Below are 25,540 nucleotides of genomic sequence, written 5' to 3' on the forward strand. Positions count from 1 at the left end.
TATCTTATCTTCAACGAAAATATCTTATCATTAATAGTTCTTAAATAATTAATAAATTGAAAATAACTGGTTTCTTGCTAACTAATCTCAAGCATCAGTTTTAGACGAACTCCAGTTTTACTTCGCTGTCTTAATTATAAATCTCATGAAAATTGTACTTAATTGCTGTTTGATGGGATTGATTAAGAATCGTATGTGTAATATACCCGTATATATCCAATGTTCCGACGTATATCCTTTGTTATACTTGTTATTGCTAAAATATGAACACGCACGGAGAGACTTTGTCGCTCTAAATCTTTTATTTGCATCTTCTTTCGGACGCACGCGGGCCTTTGTGACGACGTATATGTATACGTTCTCTTCCTCTCTCTCTCTCTCTCTCTCTCTCTCTCTCTCTCACCTCTTTCCGATCGAACTGCAGACGATATCAAGCCAGAGTTAAATTCACTCCCGAATCAGGAAATATGAAGCTCTGATCGCGCGCTCGTATATTCTCAGAAGAGGGTTGGTACTTCGGAATACCTCTCCAGCTGTAAGTCGATGCATATTTCAAAGGCTCGGCCACGGTTTCTTCCAGAATATGCTATGGGCGTAGCGCCTTTTTTCCTCCTTCCGCCTCCTTTCTTATTCCTTTGCATTCCTTTTGACCGGATCCCTCTAATAATATCCTTTTACTAGTCCCCTGCTAGTTTCGAATCCGTTTAATGTTCGCGATAACAGGTATGCGCTAAGAGTGGATTAAGAACAATGTGAAGATAAAGACAAAGATAAAAGACCAAGATCAAACGATGCAAATGAAAACGTGATGAGTCAAAAAGTGATATTTTTTCGCTATTTTCGATAGCTAAGAGAAATATTTGCAACCAAGAGAAGCAGTTATGATTCTATGATACATTTTTTTTGTGCGAAAACTGAACACTGAAATAAATACGACGCTTTTTTCACGAAAATTCTCGACTCAACTAGGACGCGGTGAAGTCCGTTTTCATCGCACATCATCGACACTCTTTTGAGAGAGAACCACTCCTTAAAGTAGCTTCGGTACGCTTAACGTTGCACTGCGTAGGGGTTGCTCTCACGGAGGTGAGTTCTAAGGGGCTCGGTGATCCTTAGCCCGCCGATGTCACCTAAGCGCCGAATCCCCAAACCCTCGGATCGTTTCGAATCCTTCTCTTTACGACGGCAGGGCTTACTTTTATCTAACAATATGATAGCCGCTACCATTTTTCGCGGTTACGTGACACGCTTAGCTAACTCGCAGTGTCTTCCTCCGTTAGTGGGTAGGTTGTTTTTGGATGGCTTAGATCCCCTTTGCACCAACGTTACTTTGACTTTAAGCGAAACTTAAGACTCTATTTGTCTCGTTTTAAAGTCAAAAGAGAAGGAGAGATGAAGAGAATTTTAAGCTTCGCTTAAAGTCAACGTAACGTTAGTATAACCGGACCTTAGATCGTTGTTGTATGTATGCTAGAATCACGATGATCTTTCTGTACAAATACAAAAGTACTCGATCAATGGATTTGAAGACGGCCAGTCTGAAATGATCGTTGCTGCTTATTAAAATTATAGACTTTCTACGATGGAAAATTTATGAAGTGAGACAGCATGTGGAAATACAACGTGTGTAGCGAGGTAATATGCAGGGTGTATATCAGAAGCCTGCACCTTGTAACTATAGTCACTTTTTATGCTTCGTCGTATTAATTTTCTTGTCAAGATCAATTTAGAATAGCACGTGATAGGTATATGTAAATCGGTTGAATATGTATATTTCTACTTTGACGTAGAAATACAACGTTCATGTTTATTGTAATCTTGGCATTGTAGTTGACATTTAAATAATAACGCTTTTGTCGAAACTTTAACACATGTGCAAAACTACGTGAATTATTGATATATCGAGTATGTGTTATTGTTTGTGTATCGATATTCGCGTTCAAAGAAAAACATGTCGACAGTGCAAACAGTTACGACAGTCGAGATATACTAACGCATCTTCCAGAGAAGCATTTATTTCGTATATTATTAATTTTCTTTAGAAAAATCTTCGGGATATATTCGACTCGACCGCATTATGCGATCCGGCTATTTTCGAACGAATTTATTTAGTGTAGCTACGGTTTCGATAGATTTTGAAGGGCTACTAACTATTCCGTGGCACCTGTCACTCGGAAAAGTGAATTTAACTGGGCATTAATGAGATGAGCTGATAAATGACGCGGACGTAGAAATAGAAAAGCAGGTGAGTTAGAAACGATTCGTTTGGAACGAAGTATCCCGCAGCGATGACCACATCGTATTGATATTATCGATTATTATTAATATACGTAGAGTTCATGCATGTAAAGTACATTTCTGATTCGCGTTCGTGTGTGTGTGTGTGTGTGTGTGTGTGTGTGTGTGTGTGTGTGTGAATTATGTGAATCAGAATAATTCTATGTTCTTAAGACAACTGATCGCAACGAGTGCCCCTCGTAATCGTTCGCGTCGGACGCTGAGTGTGCCGCCCCTGCTTACCTTCTGTACGAGGCCCGTAATTCGCTAACTTTATCTTTCAATAACTTAAAAAATAAGAAACACAATATAATCACAATATAATTGGGCTAATAAGAGTCTACGCGAGCGGAGATGCGTAATAATTTTTCAACAAAGTAAATTTGTCAATCCATGTGATGTGTTGGAATCATCTTTATTCGAATTCTTGAACGTTTCGATTCTCTTTGGAATCCTCATCAGCAATCATCTTATAACTATGTTAGATTTCGCGAACATTCGATATAGAGTCACTCGCAGGTTGCTAAAACTGTAGTGTTATCTGTTTAATTCATATATATAAGATCTTGGATTTTTACAGTAATTTATTCGAGTAACTCACCTATTCGATCGCAAAATCTTATCTTGAAACTTTGGATTATATGTTAGTATTCACAGCAAATCATTATATAATTAAAACAAACCTATTTAAACTCATTCCATAAGTTCGGAGCGTCGAATAAGTGAAAACATTAAAAAATAAGTGTCGGATAAAATTTTCGTAGAGAAAAAAATCGTCTCAGAATTCAGTCAGGAACACGTCTTTACAAGGACGCGGGGTTGTTCTGAATCACCCTGTATTATACAGGACGCCACACAGATTAGTGCCAAACTTATACAATATGTTAATGAGGTCAAGTAGGTGAAAATAATTCACATAAATTTATGCTGCCAATAACGCTTTATCAAAAATTTATAAATATTATTTAAATCTTTTGCAAGCAAAAATTATTTTTTAAGCAAATTGAGTCAATTCTGAAAAAGCATTGCTAAATTTTCAATCTTTAAGAGTAAGATTTTACTCTTCAGAGTGATACACTCTAAACATTCGAAAGATTTCTCAACAATAATTAGTTAGTGATGAATGAAAGCCTACATTCTTACAAAAAAAGAATGATCGAATATTTGTTGTAACTATTGTAAGAATTAATAAAATCCGTGTACAAATCAAGTGTCAACTGTTTTAACTCAGTAATTCCATATAAAGAGTTATAGAAAACAATTTTGTTCATAAATCTTTAATCGTTTATAATTTTTTATAATAAGATATTTTCTGATATAAGTGTGTTTATCCGAACTTTTCTCACCTACTTGACCTGATTAACATATTGTATAAGTTTAGCACTGATTTTTACAAACAATTTCTGTATCTGATGACGAATATTAACCGCGGTTATTAGCAAGTATCTATCAAACGAATGCATCGATTAGGGCATTCGTTAGATCAGCAATCTTTCTGGTGACGCGGCCTAGAATTTATAAATTATTGTAAAAACTGACCCTTTTTCTTTCCTTTCTTGAGAACATAAATACATAATATAGGACTGTTTTTTCGGATGGCCGCCGCCTCTGTTGTCGGAAGCACCTGCCCGTCCGTGACGAAAAATTTTTCGATGTACATCGGGTTTGACGCCTAGCGATTTTAAGTGGCAAAAGGATTCGCCATATGGTAGCTTAGTCGGATGAACGCCGCGAGGATCGAGCAGTCGTGCCTTGAGAGCCAACGATTCGGGGAACTGAAGACCCATTTATTTGGCGTGTGCTGTATAATTAGGACTAGGAGAACTGGCCACACGGGAGAGCTTATTGTCTATCCCTTTTTCTTCTTCTTTCCCGATCCATGTGGAAAGTTTTAAAAATATATTATATGCTAGGCGCCGTGTGGTCAGCTAAGTTTGAATCGAAGCTGCGTTTCACTGGTCGATAGACATTTCCTCAAATACCTGAACCGTTAGAAGATCTGGGAGATACTTGTTCTAATAGATGGGAAGAGAGATAAGAAGTTGAAGGTTTGTATGTTTTCGAGCGAGATAGAGATAGTACTGTATCTCTATGTATACACTGGGTACTTTCTATTTGATAACACAAGTTGACACAAGTGTCGTTCTATCTTTGTCATTCTCTGAATGCCAAGAAGGATAGAACGATGCTTATGTCGACTTTGTCATCAAATGGAAAGTACCCACCGTCGCTTATCTATTGTATTATTGGAAGAGATTTGACTTTTTCTTCGTTTCGACACATGTCAAGAATATCATCCGTAAACAATGTATAGGCTTCTGCTCAATATTTAAGGAACGTCGAAAAATATAGATAAAATCGCGTCGTATTCTAAAGAAAATTGACCAAATTTATATTTACTTCTTAACTTTCGTTGTTCTATTGGACAATGTCGATAACGTTATCTAATCAAAATTTATTCTGGTTTCATAACCTATAATTTTACACGTTCGTAGCGCGATCATATATATGTTCATTGAAAATCGACGAACAGCCCACCCCCAGGTGAGTCACCCCCCCCCTCCGCCCGTATACATACGACGAGGACGCGCCGTGCACCCCGGGATTTCACGTAATTTTGGGTTTCGTCGGGTAAACGGTATCGCGTTTCTTGGGACGCACCGACGGATTGGTGCATTGTCAACCGACAGGAGCCACCTAAGGCTCCCGGGGTGGTTGGCAGTCTCGGATCCCTTTCTTTCTCCGCGGTAGAGCACGCGCGCTTTACCTCTATAAAGGAGGTTTTTTTCCATCAGAAAGACAAAAAAACAACGCATGCCGAGGTAAAAGCGGAAAAGGGGGAGCGCACCTCCCGCTCGCCCTGCATTCCCCTTGCTTTTAGGGACGCGTGGCGTGGCACACGACGCCATTATTCTTCCACTTCGTCTTCGCTCGGGATCTCAGGACGATGTCGCGAGAGAGAAAGAAAATTTACGGTGCGCTTGTTGCGATGCAATCCGGAAAAGTTATCGTCACGTCGGTGCTGTCACGACTACCTTCCTTGGTGTTTAAAAAAATGAAGTCGAAGTTGATATCTCGCGCAAAATGGTCCAACGATGGATATGTTGTTTACGACAGAAATTTACAAGAGATCAATGATATGATAGTGGTATATCGTAAGATCATCAGAAATCAGACATGTCTGGTAAAAAAAAAACAGCATCATTAGTGCTATCAACGCAAACTCTAAACTGCCAAGTTAACAATAAAATCGATCAAATAAAATTTTTCACGTAAGTTCTGATAGGCATTAAAACAATAGTCGTCTCATTTGCGTATTCTTATTTCCATGTAACATTTGTGTAACTCTTATCCACATTATGTAATAAATTTAATTAAACTAAATATAAATCGACCGCGGGGATTATGCGAAAAATAACGAAGATCGAAATTGACTCTCTCTTATCATGAAAGATAAATTGTATCGAAATTAGATACGCACGCGCCATTGCACGCGCAAAGACGATCACAATCGAATTCGTGAATGTTTACCTATTTGTAGCGGTACTTCAGGTAGCAGCGTACAGATCTCGGGGGTTCTCGGCGTGCTTTTCCGGATCTTGACCCCAAAACAACACTCAATGCCGTGTAAGAAACGGAGCGCTGCCAGATTTCCTTGACGTGTTGGCACAGTTTTTGACAATGGGGCCAATGCTGCGCGGAGTAAACTTATACGTCTGCACCGTTGTGCAATGAGAGACGACGATCCCCCTTGGTCCTCCGCTCTAAATTCAGTGCCTACTTACCTTCCATTCGTTCCTCCTGCAAGAGCTGAAAGTTTCTATAACAGTATTAAGCAAGAAAATAAAAGTTAATATCGTGAGTTAGGATTCGCATTTTGAAACGCAAAAAATTATTCTACTCCAAAGAATCTAGACAGCACAATAAAAATTCTTGCAAATTATATTAAATTATATTAATAGAAACATTTTTTAATAAAACAATATTTGCAATTATTAGACTTATAAAATATCATATATCGAAAATTAACTTTTTGTTTTGGAATAAATGATATAATGTTAATTTTTTCAGTTCTGTCGATTGTAGTTTTATCAAAACATATTTCCATTAATACATTTGGCAACAATTTTTGTTGTGCATTTTCTCGTTTTTACGTCACAATCTGAGACAGTAGGTGAGTGAGCAGGAGTCTTAATGTTAAATGCAACCATAATTTTATTATTTTGCGCTTCTTGTGACCGAATAAATATCACAAGATAAATGTTATCGCAGATTATTCAGGTTTATCAAACAAAAGAATTAAAAAAAGGGATGAAAAAGAGTCGGAATAAAGAGTCCGGACTCGAGAGACTGCTGATCTATGAATTCGAACGATTCAGCCTGACTCGATCCGCTGCATCTGCCACGTGCCCCCATATTACAGCATAATGTGTCACTGTGCCACGGTCGTGCCACCCCTCTCTTCAGCCCTTCAGTAATGCCTGCAGCTTCGCCCGCTGCTTGATCGCGCGTGTATGGAATCCTAGATTTTGGAAACCCGAATGGTACAGCTGAATGAAGGTCGCGCGCGTCGGTCCTCCATCGGGGAGGAAACGCACCGGGGGAGGGTGGAGAGAGATGGTTTTTCAACATGCATTTTCCCCCTCCCTCTTTCCCGGGGTGGCTGCTGTCGTTCCTCGATGTTTCTCCATTCCGTTTTCTGAATCAAACGAGCAAATCCGTGATGCAACCTCGGATGAGTCGTGAAAATATTGTTGCTTTTGTGATGCCCGCGGCACTCTATCCGATCTGCGCGACGGCACGTCGGAAAATAACGATTCCCAATGATAATGTTTTATCGATGACACATCAAGGAATCTCGATGGAAATTGCTTCCCGCGGATTTGCAGCAGTGGAGTATACTAAATTTAAATTTATTAGATTTAACTAAATTTAAATGCAATATTGAAGTGAAATAGAGTAAAATCACCCGTGTGGAAATCCGGTATGAAATCGATACAATTTCATTCGGTTTAATTTCGTCGGCGAAAGGATCCTCTCTCCACCGTTGTATCTTATTAAATCATTACATTATAGGTTCTATATGACGGGGTATGGATTATCGGGTCAAGTGGCAAATAACTGAGACTCAAGAACGATTAAACAGTGAGATTTAATAATAAAAATAGTTTGACAGAGTAGTCAATTTAATGGAACATTTGATAACTGATTACAGAAATTGTGTGATTGCAAAGATCGGGGCACGAAATTACGAGTAAACACGTACAATATTAAAGGTTCCTCTCCTCGCTTTACTGTTATTCATAATAAGAATTCAAAATTGGCAGCAATGTAGTAATAATGATAATTATTACAATTAGCGTTATTTCCTAGACGCGAATTACTTACAAAACAGTTTACATCATATTTGTACGAACGATATTCTTCTCACTTTCTCACTCTCTCTCTCTCTCTCTCTCTCTCTCATTCTCACACCCACGCAACACCCACACCCACCCACACACATACACACATACAAACACTCTCTCTCTCTCTCTTCGTAATACACTTTTCTTATCTCTCTTTGCTCTTTTTATTTATTATAGGAATATTATTTAAAATCAGTCTTGTGGTTGAGATATATTAGGTGTACGGTGAGGTAGTGTCTGTTTCATAGTATACGTACAATGCCGCTTGACCTGCTGTTCGCGCTGTACATTGCGCATCGAGCGTTGAACGACACTTTGCGACGTTAATTGAATGCGGTATCGTTCTCGGGGATCCGTCGTAGACCCGGCGGCCCGCGGGATCGCCGACGACGATCACCGTATCGAGTATATCGCGAGTACGTTGCTCGCGATACAGGTGCATACAACGTTATCGTAACGTTCGCAACGAACGAATCAAGCGGCCGCATTTCGCGCTCTTACAGCCGTATATAAAACCGATTATCATTATTATCTATTACTTCGTGAGACCGTGTTCCATTTTCACATTTTAACCGTAGGCATAAGGTCTGAATTTGTACCGTGTTATATCGTTAACGCGCGCGAGAATCCGCGCGGACGACCGGAGGCGAGGAAGGGAATGAGGAGCGAAGCGGGAGGAAACGAGAGCTTTATTGTCGCGCGCCGCGCAGTTTCCGGCGCGGTCGCGAAAGAGTTGGCACTCTAATCTGGGTTGCGTTAATGTTATTTGCGCGATATTACAATTACAAGGGGCGTCCGCACGCGCTCGGATTTCGCGCGCGCCGCGATTGACTGTATAAAATTATATTGATATAAATTTAGTTACATATAGATATAAAGAAGTATACACAATCGTACATCCTCTTATCCGAGTCACTGGAACATGGAGTACGGAGTGCGATTGGAGTCACGTGAGCTCTCGGCACAGCGACTCGACTGGATAACAGAAATCGTTCGACAAAATTCTACGAGCGTATCGTACGCCTCTCCTATTTTTTTTTAAAAAAAAAGAAGAATGCCAGAAAGAGCTAAATTATGTAGCAAAATCCGCGAGAACGAGATGTAAGAAGCAGACGAATATTAGAGTTCATTAATAAATATCAGAGTTTAATTCGTTGAAGCGTAACGTTCGTGCGGGTACAAAAAAGAAAAAAAATCTGTACCTGTTACGATGGAAGTGATCAATTGGTGTTCGTACGAAATCGTCTGGTGATTCCATAGAATCACTGGCTATGCTGGCGCATGTAATAAAAATTTTAAATTACGTATATTCCACTGGAGCGATTTTATATAGAGATAAAATCGTCGTCGGTCATTATTTTATAAAGATATAGTTGTCATCGTCGATCGATCATCAGTGATGAAATTAAACAACTGCCGTTGTAACATCACTAGTGACGGAGAGAGGGAGGGACAATTTATAAAATCATACGTAATTACGCAAGAGGCGTGGGAATTTTTTTTTATTCGTCAAAATAGCCGGCGATTCTGTAGAATAACTAGGCATTTTGTAGGATCACCAAGATGCATTTTCATCGTAACATATTGACACACTAAAATTCGTATATAAGGATTAGATAATCCTTTTTCCGTTTTATATATATATAATTTTCCCTTTCCGTTTTATATATATACATATCTATACTTTTTTAAATATTTTTTCCAAACAGTTCAAATATCCAAATGCTTTTGTATGCCCCGATCATCCGTCTTGCCTGGTCGTATCTTTAAGATAGATTGCCTTTGTCTTCCTGTTACTCTTTGTCATAAAAATCTAGTAATATCTTATTGATAATAAGATATTTCCTATCTTTATCCCTCATGCAATATTACTTCTATATTTTGTCGTACATTTCGATCACCATCCGTACAACGTACTCCTAGTTCGAGTACACATTATATAATTAATACATTACAATTATTCGACACAAATATATATATATATGTGTGTATATATATATAATATGTATACATAGTTTTTGCACGTTAAGAGTAAGAGGACAACAACAATAATGATTACAGTAGGACAAGCGATAACCTTATTCATTAACCACGACGCTTAACGTGATTCTTCGTCTCGTCGATATCTCAGATATTCCCGTGACTCAGGTCTGCTTATATATAAGGAAATGAAAAAGGTAGCGGGCCGGTGTCTAATCAGGCCCGGCAGGAACGTAAGTTTACAAACAGTGTTTCGGAACTAACAACCATTAACTAGAAATCGATATCTCTCAAGGTACTCTTGCATTCAACGTCGCGTAAAGCGTGCTGCGTTACACCGACCGGAAGTCGATAACTTGCGGCCCAAGAAGACTTTCTCGGTCTTGGTAACGCGGGACGCGATCGAATGTCGAACGTTAGGAACAAAACTAGGACGCGATATATCCGGTTCATTCGAGTTTGGTTCCGGACCGACAATTATCAATTCGCCATCATTACCGATTCGGAATCGACCATCGCGCTGAATGGTCCGATTGTAATTCGAGGACGCGTGAAGTATTACCTGTCTAAACGTCTGAACAAACATAACAGGAGAACGTGCAGTGCTGCCATGAACGACACTGGAAATAACGAGCGATTTATCGAGCAAATAATAACGCAAATCGATGCGCCCTAAATCGGAGCGTATTCTAAAATATTAAGCATGGACTGAAGACGGCACAATTTCGACGAGTTCAATACTCGATGCTCGCGAAAAGGAGAAGAGAATCAAAACAAGATACACCCTATGCCGATCGTCGCCGTTTCGTCGACGCGAACGAGCATAGAGATCGCTTTCGTATTCCCGTGACATTCCGTGTTTGAACTCGACGAAATTACGGCTTAATGTCGATCGCTATTCTGAAGACGCTATTCCATGGGCGTTTCTTTCGCGTTATGACGAAGTTAATCGTCAAAAAAATAACATGTAATTGGGCCGCGTGACGAGGGAAGGTTTTTGCTCGGAGCGCGCGCGCTCTTGACAAGACAACTCTTCCTCGGCGCCATCCGATTAATCGCGGTGCCTCTCGTCGCAGTCCCTGAACTCGATACGTCGTCTCTCCGTCGCGGCGTTTCGTCGCGTCGTCCGAGTGGCGCGCGAAAACCGGTTCCTCGTCTTCGCAATTGTGTTGCGGACTGACCACCGCTAAACAAGTAAATTCGTTAAGTGATCGTCCTGTCATGGCACCACCGCTCGTTCATCTGTCACTCCGGTCTCCAGAAGAAAGAAGAGGGGAGGGAAAAAAAGAATCGGGGAAGGAACAAGTCGGACGACGCTTACACTTGTGACTTCACTCCACGCACGGTCCTTTATCTTCGAGGGGTTGGGACGCCGTTCCCTCTATGTATGTACAATAATATACTTGGGGGTTTTCGGGGTGAGATTTGCCTTTCTTTCAGGGGCACGAGATCGGGGCCCTACTGACCTCTGTCGCCTTCTGCGTGCCTCACGCGTTGATAGAAAAAAGTCCCGATGATATCAATGGCAACAAAACGCATTCAGCAAAGGTGACGTTTATATTGTTTCGCGAGATCCGGAGAATGTAAGCCATTGAGATTTGACTGCTACCTGATGGCTGACGCTGAATCTCCAGCGATTGAGTTTTAACGACGCCAACAAAATTCTGTGCGTGAACTCTATCTCAGAATTACGTTGAGATAACAATGCGTTATTCGAGCAAGCGCGTTTGTTCTGCATTTTTAAATCGTTATTGCTTTTTAAGAAATCCATGAAACTGTTGTCTCTCCCAGCCAAATGCAACCAATAAAATGAATACGCGAACGAATCGACGAGAAACGGTGCATTATTTCTTTTTAAAACTAATCTACACGAGAAATATCATATAATAATAAAACAAACGATATTAACATGTGGCTTTTGCGAAAAAAAGAAAACTCGAACGAGAAATTGTAACATTCGCTGACTACATGTACGAGACGTTCCGCGACAAGTGTATAAGAGACAGAAAGAGTAGACTGCAATAACGCGAAGAGCCGAACGAATGAAACAAAAAATGTGAGCAGAGATTTAGTGCTTAAAATGGATAAGATATGTATAGCAAGGGATTCGGAAGAAAAATCGCCATGTGACGCGTGTTGCACGTTTTAGGCGCTTTACAAAATGGAAGAAATATATTAGGGGCAGAAAAAAAATATTAAATATTAGAAATAAAAAAAATTTCAAACAGCCAAATTTTTTTATTTCTAATATTTAATATTTATTCCTGTTTCTAATATTTCTTCTATTGTGCGTAGGAACTTATACTTGAGAAGAAATGCTAAAAAAATGACACAAGAAATGCCATAATGATTGATAGATTCTAATGCTCTATCCTCTTTTTTTGTATCACATAAAAGAACTTTGGGTCTGATAAAATGGTTGAGGAGTTCCGTTAGAGGGGATAGTGTGTTAAAAATGTATGTTAAAAACGAGAATAAAAAGAACGAAATAAAAAAAAAATAGTCGAAAAAAATAAAAATGTGAAAATGAATTATAATTTCTACAACAAATATATTGCTGTGTTGATAGAAAAGTGACACAAGTTAAAAATTAGCATTTTTAAGATAATGAAAGGAAACCCTTATAAAGTTTAGTCTACTATATTTTTGTTGAAAAATGACACAATTATAGCTCATTTGCTTGTATGAAGAAGTGTCACAACTCTCATAAGGGATAAAATTTACACTATACTAGGGTCACAATGTCCAAATTTTGAAAACTTATGACATAGTTTTAAAGAATACATTAGAATTGAAAGTATAACATGAAAGAAGATAAATGTATAGACATTGCATATTTACTATCCTGATCAAAACGTTATTTCAATTCAGAATTTTAAAAATGCAATATTAATGAAAAGTAGCTAATTTTGAGATGTGTCACTTTTTTAGCAATACAACGATATGTCTTGAAACGAAATTGAGAGAAAAGTTAATCTATTACGCATAAAATCTCTAATATCAACGTTATCTTCTTGATACTTTATAAAAACAAACTCAACGTGGATGTTAATTGTTATTATTTATCAAGCAAACTGCTTTACTTGCGTGCAATTTTAAACAGTTCTTTTAGCGATTGCAAAACTAGAGCATATGTTTAAAGCAGAAACTTTAAATCGCAAATGATGCATTCGGGATATACCTGTGTCTTTCTTCTCTTGCAGAATGGTCGAAGAAAACGGTCAGACGATAAACGAGGGCAATATTCGAACAAGTATTCTGAGCAAATTCGTGCAAAATGTATTATCTCTTCTCTTGTACTTTCTTTCTGTTTTTTATTTTTCTATGAGATATACTGAGGATAACGAATATCTCAAAGCGTTTATATGCATCGTAGCAAAAGAAAAGGAACTACAACACATTTTCAATTTTAAAAATATGACACGGTCCACAACGGACAATGAATCTCTAGGTGGCCTTGTAACTGGGTTAAATGAAAAATTATTTCACATAAATCAGATCCGCATTCAAACTCAGGGGGAGTGGAGACAAACTTAGAGTGGGGGTGCGATGGAAGAAAGCCTGAGTTGAAAGAGTCCGGCTGCAAAAATTTTTCGTCGACAAAAATATCATCGCGAACTGGTTTGTGCGAACGACATACACGCCGGCTGTTGAAGGAAAAAAAAACTTTGGTTACAAAAAATGCTTAGATCTCTTTGAAAGGATTTATTACGAGACCGGGTGCGCGCGTCCGAAAGATCTGAAGGCGGAAATCGGAGAAGCTCGATTATGCGTACATCATTCTCGACGATCAAGGCGAAACTAGAAGAGGTAATGGAAGTGGAGATCAGTTTGAATTTTAAATCAAACCGCGCGCGCGCGCTCGACGATTACGATTTTCCAGTTTGCTGAACCAGGTGATGACACTCGCTACTTTATTTTATAAAATGATGATCGTATTTGCTGATTATTAATTCAAGAGCATTGACTGCGTTTAGCAGAAAAGATAGTTTCGTAACTGTTGGAAGAGTCTTTAGTACTATTGGTTCTTGTTCTTAGATTTAAATGCTCCTCACTAGATCTAAATGTATAAACCAATCGTATTTATTTTACAACAATTGTAAAGTTGCTTTTTATGCTGATTGGCGCAGCCATTGAATGTTAGACTTTGACTGCCGTTTGATTTTGACGATAAACAATCACCTGTCAACGTAAAAATAAAAATTGTCATGCACTTTAAAATCGTTTCTCGCAGATACGTGGAACGTCTGGGACACGCGAATGTCAAATCGTTTCAGTGACTAATTGAAAGAGAGTGTAAATCAGTGAGAATTGAAGTTCGATCGAGATAGCGCGGCCAACAAATCTCCGGATAGTGAGACAAATCATGGAAGGTGAGAAAAAAAAATGTAACAACGGGTGATGTAGTACAAACCATAAGTACCGTGAAACTCGCGACGGCGACAGTGGACTGATGGACCGTCGTCACTCTTCCCCCGCTATTTTTTACTGTCAGAGGAACTTGTATACCAGTATATCCAATCCGAACAGCTATATTCTCTCTTCTCGTCGACGCAATGGCGCGTACCGTTCACTCACGAGGACGCAAATGCCCTTCTTCCTTCGTTCTCCATTATCTAACTATATCTATGCCAAGTTTTTTCATCGCCATCGGTCAAACAAAAGACATTAACAGCTACACCACAACGATTAACTAAACATGAGTTCCTCTTATTACTTTTTACTTCTCTCCTTTTTCTTTTCGCCGATGCGAAACTATGTACACGACAAAGACTTCGCGGGACGCGCTTCTTCACGAGCGCTTCGAGCGTGCGTGCGTGCGTGTGTGTGTGTGTGTGTGTGTGTGTGTGTGTGTGTGTGTGTGTGTGTGTGTGTGTGTATGTGTGATCGCCCCTCCCGTAACCCGTAATCAAGATCTATCACGCGAGACATATTAGACAATGGAGTCTTATACAAGAGAATACTGTGTAAATAACACCCTTATTATATTGCCCGATGGTCGAGGAGAGCACGGTAAGGGCATTGTTCACGCAGTTTTCTCTACGTACCGCCGAGACTTCACTAGGAGGTGTGATCGCTGTCGATGACTACTTGTTGACAATGGGTGCGGGAACGCCTCAGGAACATGGTTGCTTCGTCTTCCTCGTCACCCTCTTCCGGATTGGTCTCGTTGCTGACGTCGGCGTTCAACGATGAGTTATTGCTGCCGCCAGAGTGTGATCTGCGCGAGGACGATTTGTTCATAGACAGATCCTCGGGTTCCGTTTGCACTGGCAAAACAACTGGGGAAGGATTCAGCGTCATCGAGGCCGGGTATACGGGGCCGTTCCGCTCGGGATTAATTCGAAGATGACGAGCTAGTCTGCTGATTGGCGTGATGTATTTCCTGTTGAGCGGTTCCTCTTCCGGCGCTTGTTCTGCGTCGATGTCTACATCAGCGTCAACATCGATGAATTCCTCCGAGTCGAGCTCGTCACTGTTTAATGACGGGGGTGACTCGGCCTCCGGTGGTGACTCCTGCGCTGCGCCATTACCGCACTTGTGCTGCTGCAAATGGTGCCGCCTTCTGAAACGCATTTGACAGCTCTCGCACTCGAACGGTTTCTCGTTGTTGTGTATCAGCATGTGCGCTTTCAGCTGATTCGAGTCGCTGAACCTGGACGTGCACATGTCGCAAGCGTACGGACGCTCGCCCGTGTGTACGCGTAGATGACGGCGGAGATTCGCCACCTGGACGAACTTTCGTTCGCAGAATTTGCATTTGTATGGTTTTTCGCCCGTATGGAGCCGCATGTGTGTCTTCAGGTGATGGTCCCGGGTAAATCTGCAAAATCGAAGATCAAGGATCATTAACTGAACTTGCGATTTTAATGAACGAACCGAAAGATGCCAGAACCGTACATTGAGAGAAAAGTGTTTGGTACTTGTGACTATAATTGCATAGTAAAATAATTATAATTAGGAGCTCCAGTTATTACTCTATCATGTTAGTAACAATAATTATATTTATAGTTCTATACATATCAAAACAAGGGATGGGTAAGTTAATTACATTATTCGATCTACGAATATGCGGTAAACCTATCTACCTAATGATCTACGATAATGATGAGTTTAAAAAATTACATTATTATATCATCTTGATCAAAAAGTTCCCGGAATTACCATCAGGTGATGCTCTGAGTCAGCTGATTTGAGTTCTGTTTTTTTTGTTAGGTTGCCACATCTATCATTGACATTTCCACCAAATTTTATCGTCATAGCTTGACATTTGTAAAAGTTACGCCATTTTGAGTACATCTACCTTTGCACGGTTTTCGATTTTTTACAGTTTTAATAAAAATGGAGTTGAATTTGCAACATCCGTGAATTTTTGACCAAGAACGAAACGAATACCATCCAACAGCCATTGAATTAAAAACACGTGCAGAGGTAGATGTACTCAAGACGGCGTAACTTTTACAAATGTCAAGCTATGGCGATAAAATTTGGTGTATGTCAATGATAGATGTGGCAACCTAACCAAAAAAACAGAACTCAAATCAGTTGACTCAGAGCATCACCTGGTGGTAATTCCGGGAACTTTTTGATCAAGGTGGTATGCGATTCAAATTAGGTATAAAATGTACAGAGAGGTTTTCCAATCTGACTACTCGCATTTTTTCTCTTCCTGGAGAGGATTTTCTTCTGAATTTTCAACAAATCAGTACTTTTCTCTATCTTTTTATCATATACGTATGTACAACTGTACAAATTTTCTAATAGTCAATATATCAATTACGTAAAATACCTGATTATTTCTATAGGATTCGTTAATAGCCTATGAAGTTAATGTTAATAGCCTATAAAATTAAATTAATTTTTATCTTTGATTCTTTAGCACAGACAGTAGCAATTCTCTATGCCACGATATAAACATTACTAACATTAGATACAGTAATAACTAAATATAATAACTATAAAATACCAAACACTTTTTTTTAACATCTTTCTTTTATGTAAAACGTCGTCCGTTTAAATCAATGTTACATGATGATGATGATTTGTTTTGCGAAGATTTAGTCTGTCATGACATGGAGAAATCACGAGAAGAGACATTGTGCGATCTCGATAGCGAAGACTCACCTTTTCTGACATTCCTGGCACTGGAAAGGTTTTTCGCCCGTATGCGTGCGTTCGTGATTCTGGAGCACGTGCTTGTATCCGAAAGATCTCTGGCACACTCCGCAAGTGAAGACCTTATCTTTGCCATCCTTCGTCGTCTCAGGACTGACGGAAGGACTCACCGGATCCGCACCTTCCGCCGCAGCCTCCACTTTCGATTTGGTGGGTTTCCTCTTCGCGGCGCGACCCCTCCTGACTATCCTATCGTCATCGTTCATATTGTTGTTGTCACTGTTGTCATTATTGTTATTATTGTTGTTGTTGTTGTTATTGTTATTGCGCCGAGACGAGGGCTTCATATTGGGGGCCGGCGATACTTCTGGTAGTGGGCGAAGAGAGGAAGGCGGCGAGGATGCGATTCGCGGCATCCAACTCCCGAAGAGATCCTGTGGAGACGGATAGAGCGACGGAGACGCGGCAAGGTTGCCGTGTAACGATACGGGAAGTCTCGTGGCTGATAGCAGAGCCATGCTCATCCTTTGATTAGCAACGATCAACTGCTCCTGGGTCATAGGTGGTAATCCTGCCGTCGTCGGGTCGAATATAGAAAACATCCTCTGCGACGCGCTGTCAAGTTGAGTGCTATTCTCGGGATCTTGCATCATGCCCAGGTACTGACTGATCAGGAATCCTGGACTTAATGAAGAGACATATACATGCATATATATACATATATACACGTTTGTGGCGAAACATACGTTAATTCGTAAGAGTATAATTACGCATAACATTTTAATGCTTAACACGTAAAATGATTATACATGGAAAAAAAACTGTTTATTATACAAAAAAGATTATTTTGCTAAAGTAATCTAAAAGTTTGATTAGATACAGATCTGAAAATAATTTTGATGGACCATCAAAATAATCACGTAACAATCTCAAACATGATAAGTAATGTTGCAAAAAGTTTTAATATATAATTCTAACAATCAACTTTTGAATATCCTATATAATTATTTTGATGGCCCAACAAAATTATTATTTGTATCTTTCTAAATTTTTAGATACTTTAGCAAAACCGTCCTTTTCGTGTATTAAAACACATATCAAAAATATCCGTCGGTAGCTCGTTGTACTGTCGGAACAATCTAGCGAGAATAGCGTAAACGAGGTGATAGATATATCGAATGATTACACGTATGTGTATGATCTGCGAATCCGAAGATCTCTCCTCGCGTTCCCTCCCCCACTTTCTCACTTTTTCTCTCATTCTTTCACTCAGATGTTTCCCGCGCTCTTTCTTCTCTTTCTTTCTGTATCTCTCTCTTCCCTACCACTCTCAACTTGCCCTCCCACACATGTCGCTCGCACGTGAGGTGAGGTTACTGGATCCTCCTCCATTCACTCACACTCCTGACTACGCGAGAGTTCATTCATAAAGCTCCGGCTATCCACCTACGCGTCTACGAAGTACCGCCTCTTCGATTTCTGAGGCCAATGACTTTATCAGTGTGCGAATACTCATGCTTATCAGAATGCCGAAATCGGAAGGGATATTCGTCAATAAAACTATGAATTTGCACGATCACAATCTCCAATAGTCAAATTTAGATAATTAAGGCTTCTGTTCACTCACCTGCCCTTATCTCAGATTGTGACATCAGAAGCGAGAAAACACACGATAAAAATTCTTGCAAATTATATTTAGATATGCATGGATAGGAAAGTAATATGGACTAACAATAAGTTATGAAATAAAAATTTAGATCTTGTGAAAAGTAATATCTTAAGAAAATTGTGAAAAGATACAGCTAAGGAAGGAGAGAAGGAAGAAAGATATGGAATAAGAATATGTAGGACAATTGTGAAAAATGCAGGCTAAAAGATGGCCATAATTGTTTTAAATGCAAAAAACATACTTTTATTTTTATTATTTTTTAATAGTGTTTGGTATATCACTTCACTGAACTTAGATGAAACTTAAAGTAATGTTATCGATTATTAAAAAGAAAACTTAAAAATTTAATATTATCAAAACATTATAGCATTTATAACATATGCATTGACCATCTTATCTGATTTTTAGGCAAAAGATAGTATTACGAAACATCAGCCATATGTGTTTTATATTAAAGATGCATGTAACATTTTATAAAATAATAATTAGGAACTTAGTTCTAGATAATATTTTTGAGGGTTTCACGGGAATTTTTTTCAGAGATATCAAACGGTTTACGGATTATCGTCGTGTCGTGATCCATTGCTAATGCCAACGTAACTTGGTTTTAATTATAAATATACAGGGTAGAGCAGTATAACTCTGTCCATCTAAATTATTTCCGCTATTTTTAGAGATATGAAATAATTTATTATATACTGAAGTTAGCATTAAGAGAAATATAATACGCTAATAATGATTTTTCTATAAGTGGAGGCGTTTCGAAGATTTCACCATTTTTTGAATTAAATTATAATTGTTTATGTAATATGATTCCTCTAATTATTCTATGTATAAAAAAGGTACAGATATAGAAGTATTGAAAAATTAGTAATGTACGAGATATTTAACATTTTATGTCAAAATGTGCCACAATAAAGTATAAAATATCTCGTAAATTGTATTGATTTTTTTATCTCTACCTTAATACTTTTACATGTAGAATAATTAGAGGAATTAGACTACGTAAAAAAATCATATAATTCCATTAAAAAAATAGAAGTGAAATCTCCGAAACGTCTCCAATCATAGAAAAACTGTTAGTAACATATTGTACCCCTCTTAATGCTATGCAACTTCAGTAAATAAATGATTTCACATCTCTAAAAATAGCGGAGACGTTCTAGGTAGACAGAATTACTGTTCCACCCTGATGATGATGTTGCAATGGTAACACATAAAAATTATAATTTTTTTAAATTAAGAAAGCCAAACAAAAATTTCTATAATTTTTTAAAGATAAAGTGTGTGTGTGTTATCTTGGTTGTGAGCCATCTTTCCCAAATTAGAACGGAAAAATAGTCATGGTATTTATAAATAAATAGTGAAAATGAAAATACAAATTATAGGTCACATTACAATTTACGTATCTTTATTATGTACGTAACATTGGTTACGACAGCTTAACTGTAATTTATTTGATGTTATAGCTTTTTGTTTACATTTTTGTTTAGTGGACATATGCAAAACTTTGCACGCAGTCGAAAGAAAAGAATATCACCATTTGTTATGCATAATTAATTTCTCGACTGATATGATTATTTATTAATTAACAAATCAAAATGAGAATTTTCGATATGTTTTTTACAAGTCGCGACTTTATTGATTGTAAGTATTACTTTGTTGAAATATATTTTCTCAAAAATGTATTTTGCAAAAATTTTTATTTTGCATTTTTTCGCTTTTGAGGCTCAATCTGAGATAATGATGAGTCTTAAACACGAGTCTTAAACAAAAAACTGAATTATTTGTTTAAATATTATGATAATCTAATAACAAAAAAAATTATATAATGAGATTGTACTCTTTGAAATAATGTATATACAAATATAAGGGATATGACGTAAATTTATGTCTCTAAATTAGCAACCTGGGGTTTTTCTCTTTTCTTCTCTGATAAATGTGCGATTAGTTCACAATCGAGCGGACATTGAAACATGGGTTGCTGCAAATCCTTTTTTTGAAAGTCAGAACCTACGTGGTGAGATCGCAGGCTAAAAGGTTGCTTCTATAGGAATTCTATGCGAATTGACATCATACATATATTTAGAGGTTTCTCTTACATAATCCAAAGGGGTATTTAACGAATGCGAATTCAAAGGACACTTCAAGGAGCGTTCAGGCAATCGGCAAAAACAGAATGCTTCCGAATGTTTTTTTGCGCATTTTTAACAAGATAGAATCGCATAAGGAAACAATAACTAATAATGATCTACGTTCGATCGTTGCAGGCTAATTAATAGATTATTTAGAGAATAGCGTCGTTGAATCAATAAGAGTGTACGGTCTCTTACTCCCCTCTTCTTTCTTCCCACTACCCTAAAATTCTCTTAACGGCGACCGGGATCCTTACAGCCTACAATCGCCGTTCCTTGGCAACGCGACGCCAGGAGTACCACCCCCGCTTGCGTCTACTCCCTAATTGGTCGCAACCCTTGTAGTTTTGTCGAGAATACTTTCCCTTGCACTGAGAAAAAAAATTTGTTCAACTAACTAAACACATTTAGTTGTGTGTGTGTGTGTGTGTGTGTGTTTGCAGATTTGGTTAATTCAACAAATTTTATTTAATTGAATTTAACCTTAATCTGCTTAACAAGCTGTTCAATGTTAAACAGGCTACGGTTAAATTCGATTAAATAAAATTTGTTGAATTAATCATATCTGCAAACAACTAAATGTGTTCAGTTAGTTGAATAAATTGTTTTTCTCAGTGTGGAGATACTAAAATACAAGCTAAATCTTAAGTTGTATATCTGTATTTATTCGTTTCGAATCACTTTGAATCTTCTTCAGTGTATTACTGATAAAATTTTTGGATTAATTTAATACAAGAAAAATAAGTCAGAAGGTTACACAAATATTATTAATATTAATAAAAAAATAAATACAAAAAGATAATATTAACATAGTTTGTAAATAAACCGTGAAAATATATTATTTTTTTCAGTAAAATTAACATTTACGTTAAATTAATTAAATTAATTACGTTAAATCAACGTTAAATTTTCCAACAATATATGATAATTTATGTTAAATTAACGTTATGATATGTTAAATAAACCCATATTTTATTCATTCATCTTAGAATTAACATTTTAAAACACTTTATTTTTATGTTATTTGTTCATTTACTCATAAATTGTCATTTTGTCACTAATACAATATTGCATTTGACGTTGATTATCAATTTAATACGAAATCTTTAAATAACATAATCACAATAACGTATTGTTAATTTAACATAATGTGATTATGTTATTTAAACATTTTATGTTAAATTGATGTTCAAAGTTTCTATTGTTAATGTCAAAATGATATAATTTATGAGTAAGTGAACAAATAACATAAAAATAATGTTTTAAGACGTAAATTCTACGATGAATGAATAAAATACATGTTAATTTAACATATCATAAATGTTAATTATACTAAAAAAAATATTACTTCCAGAGTTTGTTTACAAACTGCGTTAGCATTTTTTTGTGATCATTTTTTCTACACAATATCTGAGTTGTTTTTCAACATCTTATATTAAATGAACACAAAAATTTTAGTGGATCGTTTGGAACATGTAAAATGTGTTATATTTGACACAAATTTTCCAACAGTACTCGTATATGACAATTGGAATTTTAACTTTGATACTAACAGTTTAAGTGTTCTACCAAATAGGCACTAAGATGTTTCGTTAATTTTAACTTTGATTTTTTTCGATTATTATTTATCTTCGATTATTTTTTCGCGACATAAACATTCAAGTTTTTAATTGCGATATCATTAATTTGTGAATTATCAGTGAAACACTGAAGAAGATTAAAAGCGAGAGTTGAAACATCTGTTAGAATTATTAATACAAAATTTTCTTTTTATTTTTATTTACGGTCATCTGATGACCGTAAATAAAAATGACTATATATATATATCTAGAATTATTTCTTTGGAATGTGTACATTTTTATATTATGTGTATTTATTCGGTTGGAGAGACGAAATACAAACAATTTCGCAACTAACAAAAATTCGACGAAATATCTACGCGAAATATTTGCTAGTCGCAAAAGTAATGAAAAATGAAATATGCCGAGTTATTGATTTTTCAAATACGAAAATTACAATGTCTGTAAAATTTATGTTAGCTGTATTTTTTTCTTATTGTCGGTCTTGCAATTCTTTTATAGGGTTTTCCATTGTCTATTTTGTCGTATTTTTACGATTGATCTTTTTCGCACAGCCTTCACTACAGTCAAGTTAAAAATTTGAAAATATGTGTTCCTGTATGCCGATACATGTTATATATTACACCAGTTTTCTAAGTTAACGGTATCTTTTTCTGTTCATCATTGTTTTCAGATGCGATAAAAATCGTAAAAATTTTCCTTCTTAAATCATGAAACGTAATCCTTATAGAGGTTTTTTTCGATGCTTATACATATTTCATGTTTAAAAATATAAAGTATTGTTTTAAACGACTAACGGTTTTTAATCCTACAAGAGATTCCTTTTCTGCAGAACTTTCCTTTCTACTTGTGCTGATGTCAAATGTATGTCTATTTTATCAATTGCACGGAAAGAATGATTTTGCTAAAATATCTGAAAATTTAGCTAGATACGTATCTAACAATAATTTTGTTAAACCAGTAAAATAATTAGGACTCTCAAGCTGGTTGCTATAATGTCAAAACTTTTTTTGGCAATGCTCATTATAATTGAGAGTTCTACATAATTATTTTCATAATTCAAGAAAATTATTTTTAATCTAGCTAAATTTGTTAATATTTCAACAAAATTGTTCTTTCCATGTACATACAGAAAAATACTGCACGCAAATAATAATTCGTTTCAAGTATTTCAAATGATTATATATCCACAACTCTATCATAAGTTCGTCACAAGCAAATTTATTCAAAATATATTTTGAATCTTAGTAAGTTTAATACTTCAACCAAAATTATTAAATTACAAGAAAAATTCGATTTGCTTATTATATCACTTCTTTAATTAATTTTATATTTTTCGAAAAAAATTCTTGTGTTTTGAGTACATAATATTGAGTTCTTTTTTAATTAATATTAAATATATTTTAAGATTATTATTAAGAAAATATTCTTTGTTAAAGATAATCGTTATTTAAAAGAAAAAAAGTAAATTGAGCAATCACTTTTTTAGCAATATCTCACAAAATAATATTTTTCTATGTATACAAAACGTGCGTGAATTAGCTATAAAAAAAAATAGACCTCAAGTATAGTTATCAGAATTCGAATACCACCGTTAGATTTGATGATTTAAATACCTAACCAGGAAGGTCGAATCTCATCGGTTTAAGAAAAGCGCGATTATGGAGACACAAGGGATCGTTACGAGAGAAGGAGAAGCGTGCCGAGCATTCCGAAGCAATAGCAGTGATTATTTTTAGACGCCGCGCGTCGCGTCGCGTCGCGTCGCGCCACGTCGCGAGTCATTAGCGATACGGATTTCGCGCCGGACGATTTAGCTTAATTTCTCCGGGGCCTACCGATGTTTACGATGTGTCACAACGTACGTGCGTCGTATCGTCGTAGATGATGCTTTTAGATTCTGGCGATATGCCAAGAAGTCGCACGACTCTTAAGAAACTACGAAATTGTTCTCTCTCTTCTCGCCCTTCTCTCTCTCTTTCTCTCTCTATCTGTTTGTTTCTATATATATTAAAGCGCCGACGCACCACCTACATTTTCACTTTCATTCGAGGCCAACATCCGGCAGATTGTTGGATGCGAATAAAAAAGAAAAATGGCAAACAATGGGTGATCGATGTAACAACATTTTAACCGTATGTTACAACAGTTTTGTTGTCAAATTTCGCCAGAAAGAGTTTTCGATGGAAGTCATTTAAAAAACCGGAATCGTTTGTGCAAAGAAATAGACAATATTAAAAGCTCAAAACGGAGTCCGTTAGAGTAATGTATCTTCTTGGTAAAAGAAGAGAAACTAAATTTGCGGTAAATGTTTTGTCGAAAATAGAGAAGGGTAAAATTTCTAAATGCCAAAAGTAGCAAATTTATTGCGATTTTTCAACGGAAGGGTATATTTTCGGTTTTCTCTTTAGAGACTAAAGGGATATGTGCAATTTTCATGGTTTACCCAATACTATTCTGCTTATGCAATTTTACGGTGACAAAGAAAGAGAAAGGATACCTGCGTAAATCTGCACTTCGCTCGTACAAGACAGTGCCATGCTAAGTCCGTACGGTTGTTTCTCACTTTGACATTTCGCCCGCTCTTCTGGAGCACAATGTGATCACTCGCGGCGAGACGCAGAAACGGAGGCGCGCTGCCGCGACGCGAAACTGCATCAATGGCGTGATTAAAACAAATGTCGCCGTCAGTCGTTCTCGTTTGTTTCCCCGTGATAGAAGATGCATCCGAGAGGGATTCGGTAAAAATCAACACAAGTGAACATCCGACATACCCCGGTACGTCGATCACGGGTGAAGTATCTGACGTAATGTCCAAGTCAATATCACGAGGGTATCGCGTTCTCAGTTGACTACTACCCTAAAGTATAACTGGACGAACGAGTAAAAATCGTGCTACGATCGCACGGTGACGACCGACGACTATTAACGAACGATGTAAACCTCGGGCTGACCTAACCCAATACTAAGTGACAACCGAGTCGCTCGCTGGTAGTCAAACATCCCCCACCCCTGCTACCGCCCCACTCAAGCCGCTCACGTTTCCCCACCAGACGTCCCGGTGTGCTACCCTCTCGGCCTCTCGAATCGCAACCCCGGATGCGCGAGTTGCTGGGACGTGCGGGTTAGCCTGTGCGCGGAAGATGGAGTACGAAGAGGGAGAGAAAAAGCAAGAAATAGGTATCGAAGGGAGAAAGAGATAAAATGAGAATGGAAGGGAAAGACGGAGCGGGATGACAGTGCGAGGGGATGATCGCACGAGAAGATGGTTGGAAAGAGAAGAGCAGAGGGTGAAAGAGATGTTATTGCGTAGAAAGAGCAAACGCGAGGGAGGACAAGGGATAGGGAGAGACACAGGGTGAACCTGCGACCGTG

At 37.5% G+C, this 25,540-nt stretch overlaps 1 protein-coding gene across 1 annotated transcript; it reads right to left on the minus strand.

Annotated features, from left to right (window-relative positions):
• Positions 1 to 14,726: 14,726 nt before the first annotated feature.
• On the minus strand, positions 14,727 to 24,725 carry Kr (krueppel). The gene is made up of 3 exons (XM_018446809.1): positions 24,666 to 24,725; positions 16,791 to 17,465; positions 14,727 to 15,489 (listed from the first exon to the last, which is right to left on the minus strand). The coding sequence occupies exons 2-3, from the start codon at positions 17,432 to 17,434 to the stop codon at positions 14,727 to 14,729; spliced, it is 1,407 nt and encodes a 468-aa protein (XP_018302311.1). The 5' UTR covers positions 17,435 to 17,465; positions 24,666 to 24,725.
• Between the last annotated feature and the right edge of the window lie 815 nt (positions 24,726 to 25,540).

Source organism: Mycetomoellerius zeteki, unplaced genomic scaffold, assembly GCF_001594055.1.
Source record: "Mycetomoellerius zeteki isolate Tzet28-1 unplaced genomic scaffold, Tzet1.0 scaffold189, whole genome shotgun sequence".
Taxonomy (NCBI): domain Eukaryota; kingdom Metazoa; phylum Arthropoda; class Insecta; order Hymenoptera; family Formicidae; genus Mycetomoellerius; species Mycetomoellerius zeteki.

Bases quoted from the DNA above. Each gene is read 5' to 3' on its own strand.
- Kr (XM_018446809.1), bottom strand. From the start codon at position 17,434: ATGATGCAAGATCCCGAGAATAGCACTCAACTTGACAGCGCGTCGCAG. The intron at 15,490-16,790 runs GTGAGTCTTCGC...TCGATTTTGCAG, and splicing joins TGCCAGGAATGTCAGAAAAG to ATTTACCCGGGACCATCACC.